At 38.2% G+C, this 13,162-nt stretch overlaps 2 protein-coding genes across 7 annotated transcripts in view; both read left to right on the forward strand.

The window, feature by feature from the left end:
* The first annotated feature begins 498 nt into the window (after positions 1-498).
* tra2b (transformer 2 beta homolog) lies at positions 499-10,645 on the forward strand. Of its 4 annotated transcripts, none has more exons than XM_067443559.1 (8): positions 499-694; positions 2,103-2,248; positions 8,015-8,192; positions 8,282-8,470; positions 9,116-9,231; positions 9,347-9,466; positions 9,638-9,714; positions 10,312-10,645. In XM_067443559.1, the coding sequence occupies exons 1-8, from the start codon at positions 662-664 to the stop codon at positions 10,320-10,322; spliced, it is 870 nt and encodes a 289-aa protein (XP_067299660.1). In that variant the 5' UTR covers positions 499-661; the 3' UTR covers positions 10,323-10,645. The 4 variants fall into 4 exon arrangements, with proteins under 4 accessions (XP_067299660.1, XP_067299662.1, XP_067299663.1 ...); XM_067443561.1 differs by having other exon boundaries at positions 9,347-9,457; XM_067443562.1 differs by having other exon boundaries at positions 500-694; positions 8,015-8,180.
* A 1,440-nt stretch (positions 10,646-12,085) lies between these two features.
* Positions 12,086-13,162, forward strand: part of igf2bp2a (insulin-like growth factor 2 mRNA binding protein 2a) — a 71,785-nt gene continuing 70,708 nt past the window's right edge. The window contains exon 1 of one of the 3 annotated variants that reach the window (XM_067443565.1): positions 12,086-12,498. In XM_067443565.1, the coding sequence (XP_067299666.1) occupies positions 12,324-12,498 (175 nt within the window). In that variant the 5' untranslated portion in view covers positions 12,086-12,323. Of the gene's footprint in view, positions 12,499-12,607; positions 12,939-13,162 lie in introns of those variants that run through there. The other 2 variants (XM_067443564.1, XM_067443566.1) reach the window with 2 other exon arrangements.

Here is a 13,162-nt window from a genome sequence, read left to right on the forward strand (position 1 = left end):
CTTTGTGGGCTATAAAACAATATTCAAGCAAATCTGGTATCTAAATGGGTGAAAAATAGGTGTTTAAATGTTGAAGGTATCGCTTCTCAAAACAAAGTAAAGTGAAGAATATAATACAATCCATCTGTTCAATACATTCAACTCATTGCTATTCCCATTCATAATATTTTCGAGTGTCGTGAACGTGGGAAGAATCACTATCCGCGTGGTCCAATAGTTGTCTTGCACAAGATAACCGCCAATATGTATAGACCAATCAGCTCTTTGCTTACTGAGTAGTAAAGAATCTTTCTATAAGAAAAACAGCCACTCCGGATACTTTGATCGATTCTGCATTTTGGTTAACCTTTGCACAAAATTCCTATATGTAACCAAAATTAACGAATAAAAGTACCTTTGTGTACGTTTATTATAAATTATGCACATGCTTTCAAAAAGCATTTTTCTGTGAGTAGTATTTTTGATGCCCTCTTGCGGACGTTGCGTAGCAGCGCCATTGAGAGTGGAAACGCTAGTTTCTAAATAAAGCCCCTACGACCGAGAAAGGCGTTCATTAACAGAGGTCCGATTTTTCTGTGTGTTTGGGCGCTCTGTTTGCAGTGTGTTGTCTGCAATTTCTCACATAGTGTTATAATTGCAGCGTAATATATATTAAACAACAATGAGTGACGCCGAGAAGGAATTCGTGAAGCGGGTATGTATTGTTTTTACTGTTTTCTCTTTTTGCTCGCGCCATGATTCTTCTAGAAATGGCCTCCATGTTGTATGTTAGCCAGCCAGACAGGCTTCATTCATTTTTTTATTTATTTAAAATTATGTTCAAATGCAATGACTCAAAGCATTTACTATTTAACATTTCTAAAAAACTATATAAAATTATGAAGCTACATGTATCATGGATTTGTACCGAAATCCAAATATCCAGTTACGTTAGCCAACTTCAGTGCTAGCAGACAGACAGCGTGCTTTCATGCTAGAAGTAACGTTACCTTTATCTGCTTTTCAGTGTTCGCTTATAACTAGTAAGCAAAATGTTTGACTGTCCCTACTAAGTGTTGTTTTCTCATTGCATGTTTAATTTAACAGATATAAATTTTATGAGTAATATTTTCTGCTAATAACGTTACATAAGAGAAGGTCATCCTGAGCCTTGATGCTGATTGTTTTATGCCAAAAAAATAGATGCAAGTTACTTTTAAAATCAAGTGCACTTTAATTTAAACGTATGCTTAAAATATATAATGTAATTGTAAATAATCTTGTAGTGTTACAAGAAATGCAAATATGTGCATATTTGATATTGTGAGCAATTGTTTTTGCATGCATGAATAAGGCTCAGGATGCATCTGAAAGAATCTAAATGTTATTCATGATGGAATTTAAAGCTCACTTTACATTTCTGTTGGTTCATCTACAATGTTTTTTTCCACACTAATAAATCAATAGGATTCTTGGTTGTGATGTCCAGTGTTTACACATTCTTCACCCTTTTCTTTTTTGTTAAGGTTAAGGTTGGAAGAAGAGAAATCTGGATGAAGTCAAATGTCAAGTTGTTAATGCGAATAATTTGAAGCTGAATTTTCAGTGCATGCTAATATTGCGGAGCAAAAGAAGTTCCCATATAGCATTTATGGGCAGTGAGAGAAATGGGGGAAGAGGAATGAAGTCAGAAATGAAATTGAAACTGAAGAAAGAAGAAAAGATGTGTAATGAAGTTAAGATCAGAAGTTATCTGGGATAAGATCGCAGCGCTAAGTAACTCTTAGTATGTTTGTCCCATGCGTGCATGCATAAATCTTCTGTTGTCCATTTTGTATTGCAGTAGTTACTATTGTCCTATAGCATGAGAAATTTATATCTAGTTATTTTCATACATAAATGATACATTACATGTCAAAGAACTGCAAATTATTTTATTATTAGAATTAAAGTAAATTGCTTTTACACTAGTTATGCCTGCGGTGAAAAGGCCATCATCGCTGCATATTATCCTAGTCTAGATTGGTCTCAAACTCATTTCTATATACACAATTATTAGTTAAACATTCTCAGTATGACCATGTTCTCTGGCTCTTAATGTGATTCGGATGTGGTTGGTTTAGGAGTCCCGTTCGGCCTCTAGGAGCGCAAGTCCTAGAGGATCTGCTAAGTCAGCCAGTCACTCGCCGGACCGCTCGCCTGCTCAGTCAAAAGAGGGGTCCCACCACTCTCGCTCCAAGTCTCGTTCTCGCTCCAGGTCTAAGACTAGGTGAGTATTTCTTGTCTTTTGAGGTATGCTGTTTTCTATTAGTAGCTCAAACAACCTGTATGGGAGAGACAACTTTATTCTAATCTATGAGATAAGGAATGCAGTATTTACAGTAAAAACATTAACATGAAATAAAATTAAAACTAAAAACATGGCATATATATTTATTTTTTTAATATTAGATATAAATAAATAAATAAATAAATAAATAGATAGCCCTCTGGTGTTGTACTATCACTTGACAAGTTTTTATTTTATTTTTATAAACTTCATCAGAATGGTATGGCATTCTGGACAAGCCAACCCCCTTGCACGAGTACTCGGGCACTTGGATATGAGGGCGGTGATCAATCATGAAAACAATGATTACTGTGAATTTTTCACAGGGGTGCTGATTGGTTATTGTGGCATTTTAGTTGATGCCTGAGGAATGATTGGTTAGTGCTAGACAGCATGCCACCCAGACTGACAAAATAGTGGATTTGATGAATTTTGAAAGCTCGTAGTGATGCCTGGAATCACTTGATAAAGTAGATAAAAATACAGTTTCATTTAAGCTATGGCAGATTTGCTCTGCATATACATAACATAATGATTACACTATAGTATAGAATGTTGTGATTTCTTTCTGATTTAGTTGCCCGTGTTTCAGTGTGTTGTTTGAAGAACGCTGACTCTTTCTGGCCAGGACGTAACATGTTCAAGTTCACTTACATTTGCATAATTTGTTCAGATACAAGTTAATGTTTATTTATCGGATATCTGGTTATTCTTATATAGGATGCATCATGTAGAATTGGTGTTAACTTTCTCTTCAGCTTCACCTCATGCAGCTATTCGTTTTAGAATCTGAAAACACTTCAACACTTCTGCAAATACTACGACTTTATTCAGCATTGTCTTCTCTTCTGCATTTGTTTTCGAACCTCAAATAAAGATTCAAATGGTCATGAATCAGCGTATTGATTCATGATTCAGATTTCCAGTGTCACGTGATTTCAGCAGTTTGGCAGTAGGGATGAAACGATTACCGGTTTCACGATAAACCACGATAAAATGTACTGACGGTTGGTAATATAGTTTAAAATGTAATTATCATTAAAACCATAAGAGATTACCACGATTTTGAAAACTCGCGGTAAATCCTATCCAGTGTGGTGCAGCATGTGATGCAACACTGTTTTCTGAATGAGAAGAAATTATAGAAGGCGGTGACAGCACCGGGAGATTTTCCAGCCTTCTAAAAGTACAAAATCTGAGGTATGGCCATATTTTGGCTTTTACAAAAGTCCTGAGGGAAAATGAATCGAAGATGCTCTGGTCACCCTTTCTGCAGCAGAACATGCCAGAAGTAATAGAGGGAAACACTTCTCATCTGCGAAGATTTGCGAACGCAAGGCAAGTGAACTTTGACCTCAATACCAAACCTACGTCTGGGAAATAATGTGAAGCTTAAGCCAAAGATGAACGAACACGTTCAGACATGACGAGGGTGACATTTAAGGAATAATAATCATGGTTTGACATAACACCCGCGGTTTGTATTTACTGTGGTGTGTAACACAGTCCACTCTTGCACTGTTGCTATAGTCACCTACTTATAGGCTTCTCAAAAGCCATCTGTTATAATCGCGTTGCACGTTATAACCTATCACACGTGCTTCTATTGAGTTTATGAATGCAATGTCTAATAATCAGATGCGTTCAGAGTAGCCAGAGTTTTGTTCAGAGTTTTTGTTCCCTCTCATTCACTTAAAGCTGCACTCAAAGCAGAGATGAACGTGCGATGTTCGCAGGAGATTCATTCAGCATACAGTGGTTGAATGTTTTTATTCTAGCCTATTTCAGCAGCGAAAATAGTTTAAAACAAACACTGCAGAACCATAGTGCATCTAATATGATTGGCATAAAGTTGGCCTGACGTTCGAGATTTGTAAATTTAGGGATCGTCTCTAAAGTTACATACAACATTGGTATGTGCGTTTGTATAAAACTGACTGTAACGTGTTCATCTAGGTGTCAGGTATAATGCACACCTTTTGGATTTTTGATATTTAAAGGTCCCGTTCTTCGCGATTCCATCTTTCAAACTTTAGTTAGTGTGAAATGTTGCTGTTAGAGCATAAATAATTCCTGTAGAATTATAAAGCTCAAAGTTCAATGCCAAGCGAGATATATTATTTAACAAGATTTTATTTACAGTGAACTCATTGTCATGTTCAAGAAACCAATTTGAAATTGAGTTTTGTGACATGGTGCATTATCCTGCTGGAAGTAGCCATCAGAGGATGGGTACATGGTGGTCATAAAGGGATGGACATGGTCAGAAACAATGCTCAGGTGGGCCATGGCATTTAAACGATGCCCAATTGACACTAAGGGGCCTAAAGTGTGCCAAGAAAACATCCCCCACACCATTACACCACCACCACCAGCCTGCACAGTGGTATCAACAAGGCATGATGGATCCATGCTCTCTTTCTGTTTACACCAAATTCTGACTTTACCATCTGAATGTCTCAACAGAAATCGAGACAAATCAGACCAGACAACATTTCTCCAGTCTTCAACTGTCCAATTTTTGGTGAGCTCGTGCAAATCGTAGCCTCTTTTTCCTATTTGTAGTGGAGATGAGTGGTACCCGGTGTGGTCTTCTGCTGTTGTAGCCCATCCGCCTCAAAGTTGTGTGTGTTGTAGCTTCACAAATGCTTTGCTGCATACCTCGGTTGTAACGAGTGGTTATTTCAGTCAAAGTTGCTCTTCAATCAGCTTGAATCAGTCGGCCCATTCTCCTCTAACCTCTGGCACCAACAACCATGCCACGCTCAAAATTGCTTAAATCACCTTTCTTTCCCGTTCTGACTAGGGGTGTCCATGGTTAACCGATTGACCGATTAACCGTTAAAAATTGCGTAACCGAGTGAAACATTTTGCTCGGTTAAGTGGCGTCAATGACGTGCTTTGAATTTAGTTGTAATATATGTTTGCACCCCTATAGACCGTCAGAGCGCTCCCAGACATTTGTAGTATCCATAGGGTTAGGGTAGTATCCACAAGAAGAAGTCATGACCAGCTTTCTAAGCGGGCAAAGAAAGCGTGGGAGCACTTTAAAAATGAGAGTGACTGGGCAAAATGCAAGTATTGCAATGCAGTGCTTACCGCATTTTTCAGGCTATAAGTTGCTCCGGAGTATGAGTCGCATCAGTCAAAATAAGTTATGCGTCATGAAGAGGAAAATAACATACGTCGCACTGGACTAAAAGTCGCATTAGGGCAGAAGCAGAGCGCGAGCCGCGCGCGCTGTGCATAACGGAGCAGAAGAAAGAAAGTTTGAAGTGAGAAACTTGTGAATGACTAGAGAAAAGCAGACGTTACTTTAACTGTAACGTTAATGAAGAAAACAAAAAAGCTAATCGCGGACTGAAAGCAAGATGGCCAGAGCTGAAGGGACGAGTCCACAGATGCTTGAACTCTCTGCCGGGAGAGGCTCAGCAGCCGCGCGAGTCAAACGCTCTCTGTGTGAATCATTCTCGGCTGCATATTTTACTAATGCCCTAATCATGCAGGCGCCCTCACCTCGCGGCCACTTGCATTGCTCGTGAACTGGAGCGCATCTCATCCTAATTTAACGAAACTCAGCATACGCCTCACAGACATGAAATAGATCTTAAGAAACTTGAAATGTCTTTTAACAATTTAAAACGAAAAGAAATAGGCTACTCTCTGATTATGTAATCCATGATGTGCATTTCTGCGCATTCACTACGGAGATGGTGGTCGTCAAATTAATAAACTAAAAATAACCCTGACGCACACTATGGTTAACCGAGTGTTAACGGTTAATGAAAAACTTGAAAACGTGCAGCCCTAGTTCTGACATTCAGTTTGGAGTTCAGGAGATTGTCTTGACCAGGACCACGTCCCTAAATGCATTGAAGCAACTGCAATGTGATTGGTTGATTACATAATTGCATTAATGAGAAATTGAACAGGTTTTCCTAATAATCCTTTAGGTGAGTTTATTTATAGAGATAATATTAGATATTATATTTACACCAAATTATTATTTATGCATTGTGGTGCTTTTGACGACGGCCAATAAGGAAATGCACAGAATCAAATCTTGCTTTTAAAAAGTGCATAGAGCTGCTTGATTTATTTGTTGTTTGTTGATTTTATGAAAAATATGAAACTTGTTGAAATGTTTTGTGCATTGGTTCTTTTTGAACAGTATCTCATTTGAACAAAACCATGATAAATATTGATAACCTTGATAACTTGGGTCACTATAACCCTGATGTGAAATTTCCATACCGTTTCATCCCTATTTGGCGGTGATTTGAATCTTTTTTTTTTTTTCTTTTTCTTTTTTTTTTGAGGTTTGAAAACAAATGCGGAAGAGAAGACAATGCTGAATAAAGTCGTAGTTTTTGTTAGGTGTGTAACCCACAAAGTAGTGACTGGGGTCAAACCCAAGATCTTCTGTAATTGTTAACCACATAACAATTTGTATTTAGTTATTTATTCAAGCCTGCATTCCAATGTGCACAATATACATCCTAAATAGTATGGAAAATTAGTAATCCAGTCTTTTTAGCACAATCAAAATCTTTTTTTTTTTTTTTTTTTAAAGAACATCTGTCGTGAATGTTTTTAAAAAAATAAATTCAAGTCTATGAAGTATATTTATTATTTTACTGTTTTTACATTGCATTTCTATGTTCATTTGATGGCTTTTATTTTAAAAAAAAAAAGGTTTTTGTTTTAGTTTTTGTTCACACTTCATTAATTAATTAGGGGAAAAGTCTGTCCATTTTTATTTCCTAAATAGCTTAAACATAACTTGAAGATCAGTTCTACCAAATCATCTACTTTATACGATTTGATATTAATTTAGTAAAAATAAGATACTCATGTGTTTGTCAAATGGTAGACATTTGAACTTGGAAATAAATGTCAAAGACTTTATAACTGTGTTAAATTTGATTTTCCCTGTATATTTCCACCATGTATATTTCCTTGTCCGCTGTAGAGTAATGCAGGGAGTCTTGTGAGAGATTGTTAAGCCAGCCTATCAGAATTCAGCCTCTCATCTCTGATTGGCTGGAATTATGTCATATTGTAACGTTGTGTTGAGCAAGCGAGCAGTCTGAGCGGGTATCGGAGCGCAAGCAAACGAGACGTTGTGTGAAAATATATATGTTGGCGGACATCAAAATAAGCTTATTTTAAATGAAAAATTGATTTTCGTTCGCTCTAAATACTTTCTTATTTGCGAGACAAACATTTCACTGTAAAACTTAGTTCATGTGCGTTCAAAATACCCTTTTGCGCGCTCAAAATATGATCTTGCACACGCAAAATTGTGGCAGAATAGTAACCCGATAGTAGTGCTGCTTTTGATTTTTTTTTGCTTTTGTTCCAAAATTGTATATCATTTAAAAATGTTGAAATGGCCACGTGGCTTATATTTACAGTACATTGAGATGACCAAGTGGAAGTCACACCTACTGGTTTCCAGCTAAAAGTAGAAACAATGTTTGGGCCAGATAAAAAAAATAAAAATAAAGTCCCCCACCCAGGACTACAATTTTAAGCACTCTACAGTTGATCATTTGACATGTGTTGGTAGCAACTTGATATATAATGAAATTTGAAGCTGGTGGTTCTGGTCTGTCTAAGGAGTTTAAGACAGGACTTATCAGTGGGTAACTTGATAGACTCCATGTCTGTTGCTCTTTTTCACTCAACTCTATCCTTGCGCAGGTCTCGTTCTCATCGGAGCTCTCGCAGACATTACAGTCGTTCCCGCTCACGCTCTCATTCTCGCCGGAGACGGTCCCGCAGCCGTTCGTACAGCAGCGAATACCATCGCCGCCGCAGTCATAGTCACTCTCCTATGTCCAACCGGAGAAGGCATGTTGGTGACAGGGTGAGACAAAAAGTCAGTTCCATGCATGCTATTTATTCATTTTTTTGCATGGTGTTTTTGTACTGCTGTCTTGTAATCTGTAATGTTTTCTTTACCTTTAGGCAAATCCAGACCCAAACTGCTGCCTGGGAGTGTTTGGGCTGAGCCTGTACACCACAGAGAGAGACCTTAGGGAGGTCTTCTCCAAGTATGGCCCTCTGAGCGACGTCTCCATTGTGTATGACCAGCAGTCTCGCCGCTCCAGGGGTTTTGCTTTCGTCTACTTTGAGAACAGAGAAGATTCAAAAGAGGTGAATTCTCCAGTTGAATCTTTTTTTTTTTTTTTTTTTTTTTTTTTTTGTTGATTTACTTAAAGTGAAAGGCTGTTTTGTTTATACAAGAAATTCTGTCTATTGAAATTGCAAATTTGCCATTTTATGTAAGGTTTTCCAAATTTTCCTCAAAAAAACAGCACAAAGTTTTTCTGAGAATTAAATCATTTGTAATTTTCTGTGTATTGATTATTGTATAATAATACATTTTATTTGTAATGCACTTTATATTAAACAAAATCTCAGTGCTACAGAATTAACAGTCAACAACAATAAATAAGTAAATAAAATAAAAAAATAAAAAATTAAGAAGTAAAAAATCAATCAAAAGCGGCTAAAAAGGTGGGTTTTAAGACCACACTTAAGCATCTAAAATATGTATGTTGAATAAAATCTTAAAATATGCATGTTGAATAAAATCTTAAAATATGTATGTTGCATATTTGACAATACTGTGGTTTGTCAGCAGCGAAAAGTGCATTATGCATTTTATTTTACTGAAGTACAGTACTGTTCCCCTCACCTATTTTTTGACCAGCAATAAAGGCACCCGGGATTAACAACCTTAAGAAAATGGATTATTTTTTTGTCAGTATGGGTTATTCTGGACTGTTTTGGTTCTAGGCCAAGGAGCGTGCAAATGGTATGGAACTAGATGGACGCAGAATTAGAGTCGACTACTCAATTACAAAGAGGCCTCACACACCTACTCCTGGAATATATATGGGCAGACCAACATAGTGAGTGATTTCAGTTCTGTTATTCTGGCTTTTTAATTGTCAAATTATTATTTTGAATGTTTCAGATCAGGGGTGCAAAACTAATGCAACACATTTTTTCCCCCGTCATGTACAGTGGCGGAGGCCCAAGTGTAAGTCGACGGCGTGATTACTATGATCGAGGCTATGAGCGTGGATATGATCGTTATGATGACCGTGACTACTACAACAACAACAACAACAACAGGTCATACAGGTGATCCCCTACTTTTCAGCAATTTATGTGATGTGTTTGTAACAACCATTCTTCATGGTGAATATCTTCTATATATATATATATGGTTCAGTATGCTATGGTTTAAATGTCACCTCTTTGTTGTGTGCTGTAAATGCTGGCATTTTCATTAAATCCCAACTCTGTTCACAGGAGAAGATCCCCTTCTCCCTACTACAGTCGAGGAGGACCATACAGGTCACGGTCACGTTCTCGCTCCTACTCCCCTCGTAAGTACTCCACAAAGCCAACCACAATAAATTTGAATGAAAGTCCTTTGTATTGTCTACCTGGCTTTATGGTTTGAGAGTGTTTAACCTCAAAGCAATGTAAAACCAGGGACACACCAAACTGACAGTTGGCCATCAGGCGGTTTTTGAGCGTCGGCTGACGTAGTTTTTTCAGTGTGTTCTGCACCATTGGCTTTTTTCCCCCCTCTTTTTCCTGATTCAGCATATAGAATTAGCTTTCAGCCATCAGTGAGAACTCTGATTGGCTGTTCAGCTTAGCAGAATTAGAGCAAAATTCTAAATTTGATTGATATTCAAAATGGCAATCAAGCACTGTTTTGTTCATGGTTTGTATACCTGGAGTCTTGGTTTCGCTTTCCCTTTTTGAATGACGAATAATGAATATATCTGCTTGAATAGAAAGTTTTCTACTTTACACACAGGTGGAGAATGCTCATGCTAATTGACAGTAGCCTTAAACAGTTGGCTTTTATCAGCATTAGTTCTTTGGCATCGGTTTGGTGTGTCCCTACCTTAAGTGCTCTAGTGATTTGAGACATGAAAAGCAAACAAAAACTTTTATATTTGTTTTTACAGGCCATTACTGAAGTGAAGTTCGACTCCTCTCACCCTTCCTGAAGACGATGATGACATTGACATTGTTGATGTAGATGTTTATTTCTGGTGGCATGAGTTTGGATGTACTTTAAACTCAATCCTTTTGATTTCTTGTCTAAAGGTTTCATGTCTGGATGTTTCAGTAGTTGGATGAATATTTTTGCAATGTTGTGTTTTTTGTTTAGTTTTTGTTTTATTTCCGACCTGATGCAGGATTTGTGTTTATTTTATATGATAGTGTCCGGCTCACACCTTGTTTTTATGGATTTTAAGCTTAGCGGTGGTCTTGCAATAAACGGCTTTATACCTCCCACCTGGTGTGAGCTTATGCTTGAATCACTTGCAACATGAAATAATGTTGATTTCAAAGAATTGAATCTAAATTCTTGAAAAGCTACAAGCAGTTGTATTGGAGTTCAGAATCAGAAAAGGGAGGTGACTTCATTGCAGAGTTACAACATATTTATGTAATGCATACAAATATTCTCTTGAGGCGTTTGCCTTTAAACGGCAGAGAAATGAAGAGGTTTATTGAATAGGAACTCTGGAACACCAGTGCCTGGAAGAGCTCTGTTCCAATTGAATTCTTGTTACCTCAGAGAATATATTGTTAATAATAGTATCAACTGAAATACTTCTCCAGCATGTGTAAAAATTATAGTTTGAAGGGTGTCTGCATTAGCTAACCAATCAGGGATTCCCTTTCTTTACTGTACCCGGTTGATGGAGGAATTTTAATCTGGCTTTTGGAATATCTGGACTCAGTGTCACTAACATATATAAGGTGTTTTAAGCACATCAAGCTGACAAGAGTATTAGCAAAGTTAGAGCAGGTTTAAAAGATATTCTTTTTACATTGCAAGGCTGCATTTACACATGTAAAATATTGCAGCGTCTGATTTGGAGATCTGATAAGTACTGTATGAGACACTGATCAGCCAAACATAAAAAAAAATCACTGCCAGATTGACTTTCAACACTTCCAATGAATGAAATCTAGGTATTGGGTATTAAGTGGTTATCCTTGGGTGGGTGTGTCTGTGTATGTGTGTACAGATGAATAGTTTTTGCCCAAATAGAATCATTTTTGATAGGTGTTTACTAAAGTCTACACAAGTGGAATCAATGCATTATATTCACGTGAATGCGCCTCTTAAATCATAATTCCATACGGTTTTTTCACATTCCTGTTTCTTTTCCATTGACGTGGGCGTTCCCAGAGAAAGTCCCATTTTCCAGCTGCTATTCTTTGTAGTCTGTGCTTACGGTTTTACAGCCCTAATTGTTAATCGTAGATGAAGTTTAGAATCAAACTCGAAACGTGTAAAGGAATATAAAACAAACAACGAGTTATTCTCTCAAGGGACGAGGAAAACGCCCATCCATCCACAACACTCTAAAGATGTCAATCAAGCTGTCAATCACGCCTGTACATGAAAGCAGCCCCCTGAGACTGATTCAAACACATAGACATCCGTTTATTAACACAGGATTAAAGGACTCTATGACTTGTCACTGCAATAAATATGTATATATATGTATATGTTGACTTGAAGTGACATCCTCTTTCTGTAAGTGGATTTAAATGAATCGAAACCTTCCTGTGTTGCTCATTGAGTCTCATCATTTTGCCTTATCGAATGATTTATGCTGGCAAATTGAACACTAGACACCTATCTAAGTCCATAAACACCTCAAAAGTAATTTTGTGATATTTAAGAGCGGTTTTATTTAGAGGCGGCGCTTGTTGGCAACAGAGTAACGTCGTAACGACACTTTTTTTCAATCCCAGTAAAAGAGTTTGAGCAGGAACATAGTTGTGTATATGTAGCAGGGGGGTCCGGCTGCATCTGGGGGGTGACTGCTGATTTTCAGCACATTTATTTTATTTTTTTTCTATTTTATTTTCTCCTTGTTTACCCTACTTCGAGCAATCCTTTGCACGCGCGCGCACGCCGATATATTTGAACGTATATATTTTCGTATAGACCATGAACAAACTCTATGTGGGGAATCTGAGTCCTTCGGTGACCGTGGAGGACCTGAAGCAGCTCTTCGGCGAGAGGAAGCTTCCCGTGACCGACCAGGTCCTGCTCAAATCCGGCTATGCCTTCGTGGATTTCCCCGACCAGAACTGGGCGATTAAAGCCATCGAGACTCTGTCCGGTAAGTGCGCTTTTCACATCGCAGAAAGTCACGGTTGTGTAAATCTGAAAATGACACCGTAAAATACTTTCTTGGAAGAGAAAAGAAAAAGTAACGCTCGCGCATCAGCCGCGCGCTGCTCCAGTTCTTCGCGCGAGCGGACCAGTGCGCGAATGAACGCCCGCGAGCTCAATCACACTCGCGGTCGCTTCCAATACGAATTCGCGATACAAGTTGGATTTGTGATAGAATTCTTCAAATGCACGCTCGTTTCGCCAAGCCGGGGTGCTGAACGCGGGCTATTTCTCAGCCATCGGCCCATAGGAATGTATCGGATGGGTCTGATGCTCGGGTGGTAGGCATAATTATTTTTCAGTTATTTTTTGTCTTGATTTTATTGAAAAGAAGCGAGCGAACTGAGCGAGGAGAAGGCGTCACATGCATGTTCCTATGGTGTCCAGGTATGTTTTTACGAGGTGTCTTGAAGGTGGGTGATGGGGGTCTGGAGGAAAGTGCTAATAAACAGGTAGCTGGGGGGACGGAGGTGAGATGCCAATTTTTGTGCTGCGCCAGGCCACTAACAGATGCACAGCACCTCTATATTCTCCTTGCACACTCGCGAGTCTTCGTGAATGCAACAGAAAAGTACATATCCAAACCTACTCGAAGAAACAGAACCAATTTA

The sequence above is a fragment of the Pseudorasbora parva genome, chromosome 5, assembly GCF_024679245.1.
Source record: "Pseudorasbora parva isolate DD20220531a chromosome 5, ASM2467924v1, whole genome shotgun sequence".
NCBI lineage: Eukaryota > Metazoa > Chordata > Actinopteri > Cypriniformes > Gobionidae > Pseudorasbora > Pseudorasbora parva.